This window comes from Olea europaea, chromosome 11 (assembly GCF_002742605.1).
Source record: "Olea europaea var. sylvestris chromosome 11, O_europaea_v1, whole genome shotgun sequence".
Classification (NCBI taxonomy): Eukaryota; Viridiplantae; Streptophyta; class Magnoliopsida; order Lamiales; family Oleaceae; genus Olea; species Olea europaea.
The window spans coordinates 18436127-18452126 of record NC_036247.1 but is presented as its reverse complement, the minus strand read 5'-3'; the positions used below and the strand labels follow the sequence as shown (position 1 = coordinate 18452126).

The 16000-nt window shown below is 30.1% G+C and overlaps 2 protein-coding genes across 3 annotated transcripts in view; one reads left to right on the top strand and one right to left on the bottom strand.

Moving 5' to 3' along the window:
* Nucleotides 1–5430: 5430 nt before the first annotated feature.
* On the bottom strand, nt 5431–9058 carry LOC111403663. 2 transcript variants are annotated; one of them, XM_023032247.1, is made up of 3 exons: nt 6171–9058; nt 5945–6082; nt 5431–5710 (listed from the first exon to the last, which is right to left on the bottom strand). In XM_023032247.1, exons 1-3 carry the CDS (start codon nt 6412–6414, stop codon nt 5655–5657), a joined length of 438 nt encoding a protein of 145 aa, XP_022888015.1. In that variant the 5' UTR covers nt 6415–9058; the 3' UTR covers nt 5431–5654. The 2 variants fall into 2 exon arrangements, with proteins under 2 accessions (XP_022888015.1, XP_022888016.1); XM_023032248.1 differs by having other exon boundaries at nt 8679–9058.
* A 5760-nt stretch (nt 9059–14818) lies between these two features.
* Nucleotides 14819–16000, top strand: part of LOC111403662 (asparagine synthetase [glutamine-hydrolyzing]) — a 5374-nt gene continuing 4192 nt past the window's right edge. Inside the window, exon 1 of the mRNA XM_023032246.1 lies at nt 14819–14895. Within this exon, the coding sequence (XP_022888014.1) occupies nt 14819–14895 (77 nt within the window). The remainder of the gene's footprint in view (nt 14896–16000) is intronic.

The window sequence follows — 16000 nt, the reverse complement described above, 5'->3', positions numbered from 1 at the left end:
TAATAGAATAGATAAAATACATGAAATATTAGGAAAAATACAATATAGGATCATAAATCTAGAAACAAAAGAAAACAGTCTATAGATAATGATGCAAAAAATAATTATTTGGAAACAGAAAATTAGGAAGAAATAATTTGTCAAATATCTAGAGTAAAGACAACAAAAAGCATCAGAATACCTATAGAAGTATAGATAAACAAAATGATAAAATTAAATTTGATAACATTAACAGACACATGTTGTACATTTAATATAATTAGAAAAGATTTAATACCAAAAAATTGTAGACAAAAATTAAAATATGAAATAAGAGGAAGTCAATCAACAAGAATTATTTTTCGAATCATCATGTTACTAATCATCGAAGATTGATAAATATTATCTAAGAAGATGATATTTCATGAAAGCTATAACAAGACAATACGAAACGTGCTTCACTAGAAACTACAATATTGGAAACATTGACGTACAAAACAAAGATATCTTGATACAAGAGTTTTCATTTATTGAAATCGGAGGAGCAGTTGTATTCTTTTTCTTTAACTCAAGTTTCTATCCATTGAATTTCTTGATGAGGTTTTAGCGAAACAAATATTTTGTAATGTATCATTCAAAAATGAGTGTTGTAAATTTTAAGTTTATTAGTGAATGATAATTATATCCCTACAGTCCTAGTAATTATTATTAATGTATCCCTAATTCTTCCATATAAGTATGGGGCTTTATGATTCTTAATAAAATACTCATAAATTTATTAACTTCTCTAGTTTTCTCTCTAATTTATAACAACACTGTAGCTATTACTTATTATGCTCAAAATGATTATTGGTTGATGTAAGTTACTGGCCCTGCTTCAATGGGTTTCGAATCTCAAATATAGATGAAAAATTAATTTATAAAAATTAGGAAAATACTACTTGTCTAGGGCCACATTCCACATGGGGCCAAATGGTGCTCCTGTCTGTCTAGGACCCATGTGGCCCTAGACGTATAATCTCTCTCTAAAGATTATTAAAGTTTAGAAGTTACGACATCTTAGAGGCTAATATAAATTCACTCATAATTATAATCATGATCGCATTTTGGGGACGTGGAATGATATAATGACAAAATCTAGCAATATGCCTTTAGGTTTAATATATAATGTCTTAATTCTCTGTCCATTTTTTATTCATTTTCTCGTTTTTAAATATTTATAAATCGACCTACTAAGATGAAAAGATACTTTAAGTTTTATATTCGATTGTAAGTCTTAATATTTGATCATTGACACGTGGATTCAATGATTTTGTGTCACTCTGTTTTTTTTATCACGCCTCTACCTACATGATATATCATTTAACTGTCAAATAAGAAAAATGTGCACAAGCACTCTAAGGCCTATATGGGGAGCATATTGCCTCCAACAGGGACGTATCTAGGGGTATTGGGCAGGGCTATAGCTTAATCTAGTCCCTATCACATTTAATTTTTTTTTTTTGGTATAATTTTTTTTTAATGTAAAAACGATTGTTTACAAGGTGATGTTGCATTTTATCGCCTCATCGACTAGTACTCTTCAAGGTGTTGAGGGCATAGCCCAACATATATAATCAACAATCACCTCCAAAACTACGTAACACTGTAGAAGTATTAGTCATTGGCTCGAGGCAATGAGAGAAAACTCAACCGTTTCCACATTTGATGGCCCTTAGTGTCCTAGGTGGCATGGCTACTCTAGGACTTCTTATGCAATTTGTGTACTCCAACAAGGAGCCACGTGAAATGTGATCGATGTGACATATTCTGTAGTGGTGGTTGGGAGTCAAATCCTCTCCTTTTTTATCAGGGATAGTGTTTGGTGTCCCAAATCGATTGATATCTAGGACTCAACAAATGAAGCTTGGCAAGTGAGTTATTGGGATAAAGTTATGCGTCACTTATTCAGAGGACTTCAACTTACTTCTTTCACTCATAAATACAACATTTATAAGTAACTAAATTAGTGTTTCACTACAAAAATTACACACACTAAAACAACAAAAATAAAAATTTAAGATACATCTGACGTTTTCATTATTATGAATTTACCTGAATTCAGTTGCGTAATTTTGCTTTTGTAAATTTGATAAGACCCGGCGTGTCTACTTGATCTGGTTATCCAATTTATAGTGGAACTTGAGTGATTTGATATGGTCGCGAGCGATTCGATTGCCAATTGATCCAATTACGCTTATTGGACCCTAGTTTTCCAGCCAAGCCGGCCTATCTGGTCTCCAATTTATACCGACTATAATTTCTTCCTTTTCCACATTTGAATATGGGATAGGCATTCTACTTATCAGCCACAACAATTTTCAAAAGAATTTTTTGACCATGTGAAAATAACAAATTCAAATAGATTAATCTAGCATAGATAAATAATTATTCGGCAATATTTATTCGTAATTAACCAAAATGAATTAAATAAAACATTCCAGGGTATTTGTGCAGAGGTCACAGGACAAGAGTCGAGTCTAATTGCCATTATTTTAGTACGTTTTTGTTACATTAATTAGTAATACTATTTTTTAATTAAGGGATGGCTAGTAGGAAGGAGGATATGAAGAAAATAATAAGATATTTGCTTCGAAACTTTGTAAAAGAACACATAAAAGTAATGAACTTCAGGTTTTTCTTTTCTTTTTTTATTCGTCAAAATTATCTATAAAAAGATTTAAGGAGGTGTTCTCAATTGATATTGTGATGAATTTTTAAAATCTTTCAAAATGCAAAGGTCCTCAGTTGAGATTTTAATAAATTTTAATAAAATCCATTAAAATTAAGGTGTTTCCAATTGATATTTTTGATTGTCATTATTTTTCATGGAAAATTTGTTTTTTCTACCAAAATTTCTACTTTTTTGTTGTTTCATTGATTTTTTTCATGGAAAACATTTTCCTACTTTTGGTCACTGACCATATTTTCCTCAAAATCAACGAAAATATTTTTTGTAAAATTTTAATTTTTAGAAAATTCACTCTCTCTTTCTCTTTCTCATCTATTAACTCTCTCTCATCTACCCACCAATAAAAATCGGACAAATCTACTATTTTATATCTTAAAAAATTAAATCAATCAAACACATTTAATTAACAATTTCGATGCAAATAATTCTAGACAATTAAATTACCTAGAATTTATTCTCTTTCAATGCAAATTCCATGTGAATTTATAAAGATTTCATTAATGGAGGAATTTTAAAAGATTTGGATGGATTTCAAGCTAAAAAATACATATTACCAATTTTTTTTTTTTTTTAAATTTCATCATATTCGATAAGATTCTTGTGGAATTTATAAAAATCTATTCTAATCTACAAAATTCACTATGATTTATAATAATTTAAAATCCATCAAAATATTAGTTGATGACACCATCATTAGATAGAATAACTTCGACATTGTCAACTTATAGCAAAAGAACAAAATCGAAGTACATACCAATACCTAGTATTATTTATTCTTGATAAATTTCAACCTTTTTATTGCCTTTTAATTGAACTTGTCCTTTTTCGAGTATTAAATGATTTTAAAAAACCATCACATTTTAAGTAAATCAAAATATTAAGAAATCTGTATCTCAAAGAGAGGAATAGACTGCCAGTTTTTCTAACTAATATTTTATGTATTAGATTGTGTTTGAGAAAGGAAAAAAGGTGGTTTGAGATTTTTAAGTTTCACGTATTGTAAATCATGTAGAATTAATGCAATAAGTTCCATACTTTTGAAAATTTTATATTAAGAAATATATGCTTTATAAATATTTTTTCTCTATACTTCTACATATAAGTAGAAGGAGCCCGCTACACGTACATAATGAGTTGACAAAGATGTCTTACAATATGACGTGGCAGGGGGGAAATTGTAAAAATATCAAAATGAAAAGAACCGTTTCTCTCACTTTTGCTTCCAAATATTCCCCAAACCTCAAACCTGACTTCCTCCTCTCTCTCCTCATTTCCTTCCCCCTCTCCTCACTTCCTTCCAAGGTATTCGACTCCAAGGTATTCACCTCCAGTAGAGGCCTCACCTTCGACACTTTTTTTAATTTTTATACGCTTCCGACCCGTTCAACACAGTCATCGAAGCCAACGTTGCATCGCGTCATGTCGCGACATTCGACCGCAACGAAACAATCGGTGGACATCCCTGGAATCTCAGCCCTTCCCTTCAACTGACTTGTTTGATTTGCTAATACAAAGGTATTATTCGTTCAATTTTGACATTTTGAGCGATTCGATGCTTTGTTAAGTTGGAAGATTTTATTTGTGTGATTTTGACATTTGTCATCTTCACTTGAGCTTTGTGCACGTGAATGTGACAATCTGTCAAAAAAATTCACTTGCCGGAGTGAAAGTGAAAGGGACGAAGACAACTTGATTAGTGGTTAATAAATGGCTCTATACGTAGGCAATAGGTTTTCACATATTTATGTATTTAATGCATAACATATTGTATCGTCTTCGATGGTGGATAAGCTTGCATTTTCGGTGAAGTAGTTCTATGAATTTTGTTGAAGCTGTGATTCTCAATTTAGTCCATTAGTCTAGCACAGTGTGTTAGTTAATTTTGGTATCACTAGATGTGTTAATTGATGTACCTTGTGCCTTGCTAGAACATTGGGCGTTAGTTCAATTAGTATGCACTTTGGAGTTTACATGAATATCCCGTTACAGTAATTTATGACAATTGTTAATTTATGTACGTTGTGTCATGATGCTTCTTTTTGCATTCAAAATGGAGAAGAAAGTGAGTTCATAATGACTTTTTCCTTGTATCCCACATTAGCAACACAATCTGCAAATTTATTCCCATCTCTCCAAGTCTTTGCTCGTGCTTGCATATGCTGGAATTGAAAATAATTTATATCGAACATTACGCTATCCTTTATTTTTGTGATAAAGAACTTATAGAAATCCCACTCCCCTACAGCCTGTCTATCCCTATTTAAGCTGCCATCAGAATTCAATTTAACCCACCATACAAGACAATAACAGGTTTGATTCTAGGAGACCTGATTTTTGAAGCACGAATTTATTTTGCTTTACTCAATTCTCAACCATAAATCAAATCTTCTAATAATGGTCCCATTACTCTTGGCATCATTCTTATCCACCTAAAGAAACCAAAAAATGATCGGAAGGGAGTATGAAGGCTACGCAAGAGTTTTCTTTTCCTCGGATGACGAGGCTTTGAGTTCCTATTACGGCAGCTAGTTGAGCCAGAGACCCTTGACCCAGGAGATGACCTCTTTGCCCAGAGGCAGAGCAGTAAGGGAAGTACTTGGGGTTGAGTGTTTATTTTGCAAATGTTCAATGCTCATCGGCACATAGATGCAACACTCATCCCATACCTACCAAGAAGACCACCAGAATATACTAATGCAAACAAATTCCTCAATAGCATGTACAAGAACAAGGCATAGTTGCAAACAAAACTCAAGCGGAACAACATAATATCCAACACTAAAATAATTGTCCAACAAATTACACTTGAACGAAATGAATGATTTTTTTTGGAATTATCATACACATTTTGTAAAGGAATGATAACATTTCTCTCATTTAGCAACCCATACATCTATTTATAAAAAAGCAAATGCGTCCACTTTGTTTATCTGTTCGCTTGAATTCAAATGGTCCCATCATGATGCGGTAAATATGGATAGCTGTATGGTATCGCATGACCTAATGTGCAAATTACAATTAATGAACGAAGAGGAAGTATTCAAATTCAAATGTTGTTATTTAAAAATTTTATGTTCCTTGTGAATTGAAAATAACATTTGTGGTCATAGAAGGGATCAAAAAAGAAGACGGTACTTGTTTGTACACATGTGACTCATCCTGTCGACCTATATCAATTCACAGGCGTTAAGACAACATAAAGTGCTTACGACACGCTATAATTAATATACTAACCAATAGGAGTTGCAAATATGAGAACGACATCGGCATGGAATGTTGTTGTTGAGGAGGAGGTGGAACCTCGGGTACACCATCGTCCATACCACAATGTCTCGATGTTGGTCTCTTTACTTTGGTTCGATCCGATCGTGCCTACATGAACACCATAACATGTAAAATAAAGTAAAGAAAAGAGTATGACTGTGACATAAGAATATACCTTTGATTTTTTAGCCCTTACCTCCAATGGGCCTTTTATTTGTTTTCTCTTTAGTTCCCGTTTTGTCTTTAACGATTTCGGATCCTTGATGCTCTCGCTCACAAGATCTTGAGGGGACAGTATACTGCGATATAGTATTACTATCTAAACTCGGTTTCGCCAAACTAAGCTCTTTATTTTGAATTTCTATCCAATCCATGATCGCAGGATATCGCCTTTCATCATCAACTGCAAGGTCTGCCACCTTGGCGAATGCCTGACACATGTCATCTTACCTCAATTGTCCTAGAGTACTAACCAATCCATCATAATTAACTGCGACTTTTGTGTGTGCTCTGTTGATGTCTCTCCTCCATCTCCGCAATATATATTGATCCGACATTATAGTTACGTCATTACGAATCAACATTGTGAACGCATTCCTGCATACTATTCCTTGGAACTCGAACAAGTTACAACTACAAATAATCTCACATTTCTCTGTATTGAATAAGACTAGAAACATTTTTTTTTCTTTTATCAATCGCCCAATAACACTTCTTCATACATCTCATACGTCGTCCCCATATGTCTATCTGAAGTGGATATAAGATCACAATAAACCGTCCTTGTAAATTCACCTTGAACTTCTTTGAACTTCGAAATGGTGTACACTTTTTGATATTGTTTTTCCATTTCATAAGTTGTTGCACACGGTACTATCTAAGAGAAAGACTTGAAATCAGCCTAAAATTCCTTCTCAACCTTATTCCACAATGCTCGTTTATACTGTTCAACAAATTGTTTCAATGATGTCTTGAAATGCACATAACCATCGAAGACAATGTTTACACTCTCACTTCTTTGCGTCATTGACATCCTAGCCTAGAAAGTTGTCTTCAAGAAACACGGACCCAGTGACCTCTATTATCATACAATCTCGACAACCAATCGTTATCATGCAAGTCATTTGTATTAATCACCAATTTCCAACCATTCTCAAATTCTTTGACGAACTGTGAATCATACACCAAAGTGTGTATAGCCGAAAATATTGAAGACTTATCTACATGGTATCCAAACTTTTCTGGAAACTTTTTCAAAATATCCCACAAGCATCATGTATGTTTCGTGTTCGGAAAGACTATCTGAATTGCATTATGCATGCCCCTATTTTATCAGTCATTATTCCGTGCGGAGCTTGATCATGCATGTACTAAAACCATGTCCTGAACAATCATACAAATGTATCCGTGTCCTCGCTCGTTACCAAACCACAATCTAGCAACGTCGATTATCCATGATGATCCACGCCAACAAAAGAAGCGAACGATATATTGTACTTATTAGTAAGGTAAGTAGTATCAAATGTAACAATATCCCCAAACTCATTGTGTGCTTGCCTACATCGATTGTTTGCCCAGAACAGATTCTTCAGACGCGAATCGTTATCTAAGTCAATACTAAAATAAAATCCCGGGCATTATGCTTGCATTTTAGAAAAGTAAGACTATATTGCTATTGCATCACCCTTGCCAAGTCTTAGTTGTCTTATTTGTTCAATATAGTTCCGACAATCCTTTTTCATGCAAGTCATATTCTCATAGCCTCCTGCTTCAATAACTGCGGAGTTAAAACTTTTGTGGAATGATATACCGGCCATATCGTTTACTTCAAGCTTTCGTTTCACATGTGCGCTTAATTCTCTGTTAAATCGATACAACCTGGACTTAGTAGGACTTGTCTTATGGTTGTGGTTAAGGTGGACTTTGTTAATTTTCTAGTAACCACGAATATCGAACGATGCAGAGATTCTAACTTTACAACTTGTCTGAATTGTTGGTTATGGCTTTATAGAATTGCTTGTTTTATCGTTTCTTCGTCATTCCCGACTACATGTCAACGTGACATATCTTAAAACACCATCATCATCCTTCGTTGAACTCCTCTTCCTAATTGGAAAACCCACTATATATGCATATCTTGCATAAAAATCGTACACTTCTTTTTTATTCTTAAATTGCATACCAACCTCAGCACAATATAATCATCTCTTCATATAGTTTCCTCTTTCATAACATTTACATTGCCTTCCACATTCTCATTTTCATATTCAACGAACAAATCATCTTCCACATTCTTGCCTTCTTCAAAACGTAAATACTATATGTCATCAACTGATATTAAACTATGATTAAACATATAACTCATTTTAGTGGATATGTGTACCGATCTTCCAAAACTTTCATCATCGAATATATTAGGGCAGAAGTCCAGTATATTTGGTTAACTAAAATGTACAAATGAACGAACTAATTAAAAAGGAAATCTTACAATTCTGCACAAAAAAAAAAAAAAAAAAGATTCAATTTCAATAGTGTTTTGAATTTCTTATATCTCATAACTAAATTAATTGATGCAAAAATCCAATTTCCCAGTAAGATTTCAAAATTTTAAAATGCTATTAGTTCCATTTCTCAAACACCAACAAAATCTAACAGCTCAACTCAAACCAAGAAATTCCAACCTACAAAACAAAAGTATCCATACCTTCTTATGTGACAATCGAGTGTGGCCGAAGATGGAGAAGATAGCTGAATAAGATAAGTTCGAGTGGAGAAGATAGACTGGAGGTGCGAGCTTGGACATGGCGTTGATGTTGGGTCTCTTGCTAGCTGGCCAATCTTTGGATTTTTGCTACACAACGTCGGGGAAATTTTTGGAGTTTTGCTACAAGTCGTTGGGCGTTGATGCTGGGTCTCTTGCTACCTAGCCAATCTTTGGATTTTTGCTAATTGTTGGATTTTTGCTATAGGTCATTGACGAAATTGTTGGAATTTCGCTACAAGTCATTGGGGAAATTTTTGGAGTTTTGCTACATTATTGTTGGGGAAATTGCTAAGCTCAACTGCAAAAGACTGGGAAAAATGTTGGATTTGAGTATTATTATAGCGGTCCCTCAATTTTGGCGCCTTAAATTCCCGCTTCTCTCTTTTAAAATCACAACCGTCTAAAGGCTTTTTATCTCGGCCGTATACGTGTCTGTCAACCCATTTTGTAATTCTCCTATGTACTAGTAGCATTATTGGTCTATAATTGAAAAGAGAAAATACTTATTGAAGTGTGAACAAGACGTACAAGACTTTGGCATACTCAATAGAAAATGCCTAATTATAATAGCATATACCATTTTAAAATTATTAACTTATTAAATATACGTATCTAATACAGGAATGTCAATTATACAATTTAAAATAAGTCAAGTGTTTCTTTGATATAACATAGAATGTTGTCAAAAAGTTGTGGTTAAGGTTAACAATTAAATTAATAACATATTTCTTAAAATTCACAATTCTTATCAAACTATCAATATTATTTGATTAACTTTTATTAAAATCTACTAAATTTGTTATCAAAAACTTTTTAGATATACCCCTAAATAACAATGGCATAAGCTAGACTCTTCATGTCGGATTTTAATATGGGTTAGCTATTCTACTATATATTCTATTTTTCCATTTGGACCCCATTAGTTTCTATTACATTACATTATATTTTTCTCTCTCCTATTTTTCACTACATAATCTTTTATAAAATAATATTACACGTAAATCGAAAACTTTTCTTTCTTTTTCAACCACTCATTTTTTTTTTTAAAAAAAAATTACTATTCTACTCCTTTTCAACTCTACAAAATGGGGGTCAAACCGGGGTTTAGTTATAAGTGTATAAAATCTAGGAAATAGAAAATATATTTTAAGGGCGTTAAAATCACATGTGGTCATACAAATTTCTTAATGATTTGATTTACGTTGTTTTTGAGTCCATTTTTTGTGAAAATAAATTTTATAATAGTGAATTTTTGGAAAACATGTGATTGAAAAGTAGAAATAAATTTTGGATTTATGTGTAAAATTATTTTATTGAAAAAATGAGTAATTAAAAATGATTTAGAGAAAAAATGAGATTTCTCTCTCTCTCTCTCTCTCTGAATGTGGTTCTTAGCTTAGTTATTACATTCACACCACATGGCATTTATAAACACATTACATTTTAATTAAATTAATCTTTATCAATTATTACACTTATATCCTTAACTTTTTTCATCACATTCTTATTTTTAACATTTCATTAATAAAAAAATCTTTCTCTTAATCATGATTTTCATCCATATTTATTATAATGTGTTTTAAAATGAGAGTCAAATATTTAACTGCATTTTATATTATTATTTATTTTGCTTATTCAACACTATAATAAACAAAATAATCTTTTTAATCTATTTTAAAGAGAATTTTGGATAGAAACAACAACCATGAATAATTTAAAAATAAGAGTGAGAAGAAAAAAACTTGAGGGACATAAATGTGACAATAAATTATAAAACTTTTATACAATTAAAAATTTAAAATACAGTCTAGCTATTCAAAAGCCATTGCGTGAAAATATATTTAACCTTAAAATATGAGGGTCTTTTGAAACTCATTCAATGGTCACAATTAGGGACGGATTTAGGTGGGGACTAGCTAGGCTGTAGTCCCTTCCCTCCCCCTCCGCCCCCCCGCCTGGTCCAATTAAAATTTTTTTAGGGTAATTTTCTTTCTTTATTTTTTTTTTTTTAAAAACAGATTTTTAATGAGTAAAATTTTTTTCTCGTATTAGTCCGGCTTGAAATTTTTTTAGCCCAATCTTGAATTCAAATCTGGATCTGTCTCTGGTCACAAGAGGATAAGTTCAATCAGAAAGAGATAAAAGAGGTACAAATTTATTGCCATATTTATTTATCTAAAATCAAATTCGTTTTGAAAATAAATTTTCTAAGTCGATTTATTATAGGATATTAAAATTTTACCACAACCACCGTGGAATAAACTCAACTTGGATATCATCCCATTGAAAACATTGGAATATTGCTTTAACTAGTAGATCAATAGTCTAATTCCAAATCTAGATATTAAAAAAAAAAAAAAAAATTTATCTTCATCGAAATTCATTGCTCTATGTCAACTAAGGTTGTTAAACACTTGATTTGAATAATAAAACGAACTCCACATTTAGATTTTAATATATAAAATGATAAAATGTCAAACTTTTAAATTTGTGTAAAACATGATTAATAAAGGCAATCACTTCGTGACTACATACAATTGCTTCGTGCCTATGTTTAACTTATATTTATAAACTTTTTAAAAAAATTTAAATCACTTTTTATTCATACATTTTGAAGGATTTACAAATATTACTCATTTATTCACGACATTCATATCTATTTGTAACCTAAATTTGTTTTTAAATAATTTAAACGATTTATAAACACCTCTCAAAAATACTTTGCTGTCTGAAACAAGCATCACACAGAAACCTAACTTTCTTATATTAATCTTCAACTAATCTTGTGATTTTGGAATTCTCAAAAATAAATAAAAGAATAAAAGAATTATCAAGATATTTTATTCCAGCAAATAAGACATTTTTGTCTAGTTCCTCGACGTAGAATTTTATTATTATTATTATTATTTTTTTTTTTTTGCTTCCAAGTAGACAAGGTGAAACTTAAATGGATAACTGTTATCCTCTTTCTCAAGGATAGTGACAAAATTTTTCTCCAAATGTTGTGTACACAATTTCAACAATAATTGAGACTCAGATCAATTATTTCCTCGATTAAGTTACTGAACTGTTGTTTTGACAAATGTATCAATGATATCGATTCTCAATCTAGATGTAAAAATATATATTTTTGAAATAAAACATTATTTATACATATGACAATTATTGATAGACTCAAATCAATTATTAGCACCGTACACTAATTCGGAGAATATATCTCGACAATAATTGATAGACTCAGATCGATTATTTACTTCATTAAGATACTGAGCTATTACTTTGACAAATGTATCAATGATCGACTCTTAATCAAAATGTAAAAATATATATTTTTTTAAATAAAACATTATTTATGGATATCACAATAATTTATAGACTCATATCGATTATTGTCATTCACTTTGGAAGCATCCGCGAATTCGAAGAATATATCTCACCAATAATTAATAGACTGAGGTCGATTATTTACCCGATTGAGATATTGAGATATTAATTTGACAAGTGTATTATGACCAACTCTTAATCTAGACATAAAAAAAAATATATTTTTTGAAATAAAAACATTATTTATAAAAATAAGTTTAAAAGTTAAATGTATTAGGGGGTGTATTCAAGTGGCCGGACTTATAGTGATTTCAAACTATTGTATAATTGAAGACTTTTATTCAAAATAGAATTCACGTAAATATAGTGCAACAATGTGAAGTTCTTAGTGGTGGTTTCCAGAATCATCTTTTCCCCTCTCCATATAATAAAGATATTTTTAAAATAACAAAAATTTAACTCACTTTAATTAAATAAATGATATTCAGAATGATATATACAAATATTGATAAAAATATTTGATATTTAATATTATCAATATGACATATCTTTAAAGAGTAAACAAAAAATTAATATATTTATATAAAATTATTTATAACTCTTTTTTTTTTATATAAAATCATATAATTAATTACAAATAAATCTTTTTGATAAAAAAAATGAATAAAAAAAGAAAAAAATTATAAGAATTTTTAGCTGCAATTTAATTTTTCGTAAATAATTGAGATAAACAATAAAAGAGAGAAAAAAAAGAGTGACAAATATAATCGGAAATTTTTTTTATTTTTATTATTATTATTTTTAATCTTTACTCTCCATAGAAGGAATAAAAGAAAGATACAAAAAAGTGCATATCAAAATTTATTTTTGTGAAAATCCCCCAAAATCTTGGATGAATGAGAGACAATTTTTGAGATTTTATTTTTTTATCATCTGTTTAAAAGTTAATTCTCTGAAAACTTTTATAAAAAAAAGTCATTGACAATTTGAATATTCCAAGACTTACGTAGACTTTTAAAAATTTTAATTGAATATACCATGAATTTTAAAGACTTTTTAAAAATCTATAATAGTCTCAATTGAGTATATGAATATATATAGGGTCTTAAAAAGCCTACATTGGATATCCCTAAACTTTTTGAATGCCAATACATTTCTAAAAGTTTCGGTTGAATACAACCCCTTTAGACATCTCTAGGAAACTCTTTAAGCCCACGTTTGGTATTAATTTAAATTAGATTTTAATTTAAGAGGGCGTTTATTTTCCATTTTTGTTAAAATGAGAATTAAAAATATAATCGTTATGGATCCACATAAGAGATAAAAATTCAAATTTGATGACTTGATTTAATGGATAACAATCATATTTTTTATTTTAATGGGGGAAAAAATAGGAAACAACAGGGGCTAGGTCAAACAATCAATATATTTCATGGGTCTCACAGTTTTTTAATCACACATTTCAAAAATTTCTATCAAAATCTAACTTTAATCACCTTCAAACATGGGCTAAATATAAGATTATCTTTATTTTAAAGAGTTAATCATTAAAGTTATTCTTTAAATGACTCTTCAAATTAATATTGTAAAATAAAGAGTGAGTTTGACTCTTTAAAAGATATGGAAAAATAATAAATAATATAGGAAGATAATACAATAGTTTGGAAGAAAACTACTAAAAATAAAAGATAAGAAAAAATTAATAAATGCTTTTTTTGGGAGTAGTAAAATTAAGTTTTACAAATAAAGAGCCTAATGAAGTACTTAAAAATTTTTTGTTCTCCGAATTTATAGATGCTCTCTCTCTCTCTCTCTCTATATATATATATATATATATACATATTTTTTTTTTTAAATAGAAAGTCTTTTGAAGGTAATATTAAAAAGTAGCAATGAATTTATTAATGAATAATGATATATAACTCCATTGGATTTGTAACACTAGTCTATATGATATTGATATGACATTAAATGATTCATTTAATTTATTATTTAACGTAACCTAAATTAAAATTGCAATTCCAATAAAGTTAAATAATATTACTCTTTATTAATATATATGTAAGAAAATTTATACTTTAATTATTGTATCCACCGACGAGCATTTTCACGATAATTGAAACCAATGTCAAAGAAGCTGAAAAATGATGATAATAAATAATTGTTACCAATGTCAAAAGTTCAGAAATTGAAAAATGATCTGCCAATGGGAGGTAATATCTTGTAGGGGCTTCCCAAAATCCCTCGTTAGATACACGTGTACGTTTGAACAACTTAGTACGATTTCTTTGACTAAAGTAATGCTACGTCAGCCGGTACAATTGGAAATGGATAAACACTGACGTGTCGAAATTCTAAAGGAAGTGTACAGGATAACACCATGGTCAAGGGTCCCACAGGAACTCGAGGAAACGTCGCCGCGTGATAAGTGTGCTTTTCATTTTTGCTCCTCGGAACACTATAAATACCGATACGTGGCCTCTGGCATTTCAAGCGGTGTAAGCTTAATCAAAAATAAGTTCTTATTGAAAAATAAGTGTTTTTATTTTTTCGCTTCTTCAGTAAGCAGTAACGTGTAATCCTCTCCCAATACGTCGGTCCTCCATTTTCTGCTCTCCCTACGTTGGGACTCTTTCTGTTCCTCGAAAAACTCGCGCTCTAAATCTCCATTTATCCGTCTCTATCTCTACATATTGGTCTTTATTTTTTCTGTTATCTTCATCTTTTTTTGGTGCCATTTTGTGTTAATCTTCATCATGTGTGGAATACTAGCAGTTCTGGGTTGTTCTGACTGTCAGGCCAAAAGGGTTCGCGTCCTCGAGCTTTCTCGCAGGTAATTTTTTTTTTTATTCGATTTTTTGTCCATTACGTTTGTCTAGTTAATTTTGGAACTTTGCTGGCTGAGCAATGCATTTTTTTTAATTTTTTTTTTTGGTCATTTTGATATTCATCTTGGGGTATTTGAATAAACTGATTATCTCAATGAACCGGAAGAATAAATTTTATTCTAACTTGAAGATCGTAGTCCAACGTTTAATGAAATCAAATTGCATATGAAGATATCGATTATGCTGTCAAAACTTGTTGAAAAATGCGAGTAATTCAACAGTTTGGATCGTCAATTCTACTGTTTTGAATTTATAGGGCCATATCATCATCAATATTTTATATATAATCATGTTAATCAGGCATATAAATTTCTTTAGTTCTTTGATTGTTAGGTAAAAAATATTGAATTGTTTTGGTCTCTAATGTACTTTCAATTAAAACAGACTCTAATAGTGTATTTAATTGAGACTTTTAATGATTTTTTGGGGTTTAAAAACTTTTACGATATTCAATTGAGACTTTTTAAAACTCATTAAAAGTCAAGGTGTATTCAATTAAGATTTTTATAGACTTTTAAATTTTTTTTAAAAGTTATGGTATATTTAATTAAAACTCTTTAAAAGTCTCTGTAAGTCTTAAGGTATTCAAATTTTTACGATATATTCAATTAAAACTTTTTAGAAGTCTCTGTAAGTCTTAAGGTAGACTTTTATAAAAGTCTCTAGTTATTAATCAGAAGGCACTCATATAATATCTTAAAATTTATCTCTCATTAATAAAAAAAATTTGGGAGACTTTCCCAAAAAAAAAAAAAAAAAGTTTAAATTTTTTTTTCTTTTAACTTTCTATGGACATGTATACTTAAAATTAATTTTTTCTATTCATTATATTTCATTTATTTTTCTTTCTCTCTCTTATTATTTATCTCTATTTTCTATGAAGAAATTAAATTGGATTCTTGTAATTTTTTTTTCTTTTTTCATTCATTTTTATGTGAAAAATATTTATTTTTTATTAAATTATAAAAGTTTATAATTAAATTTAAATATATTATTTTTTATTTATTTTTAAAAGTATACTATACTAATAATATTGAATCATATATATAT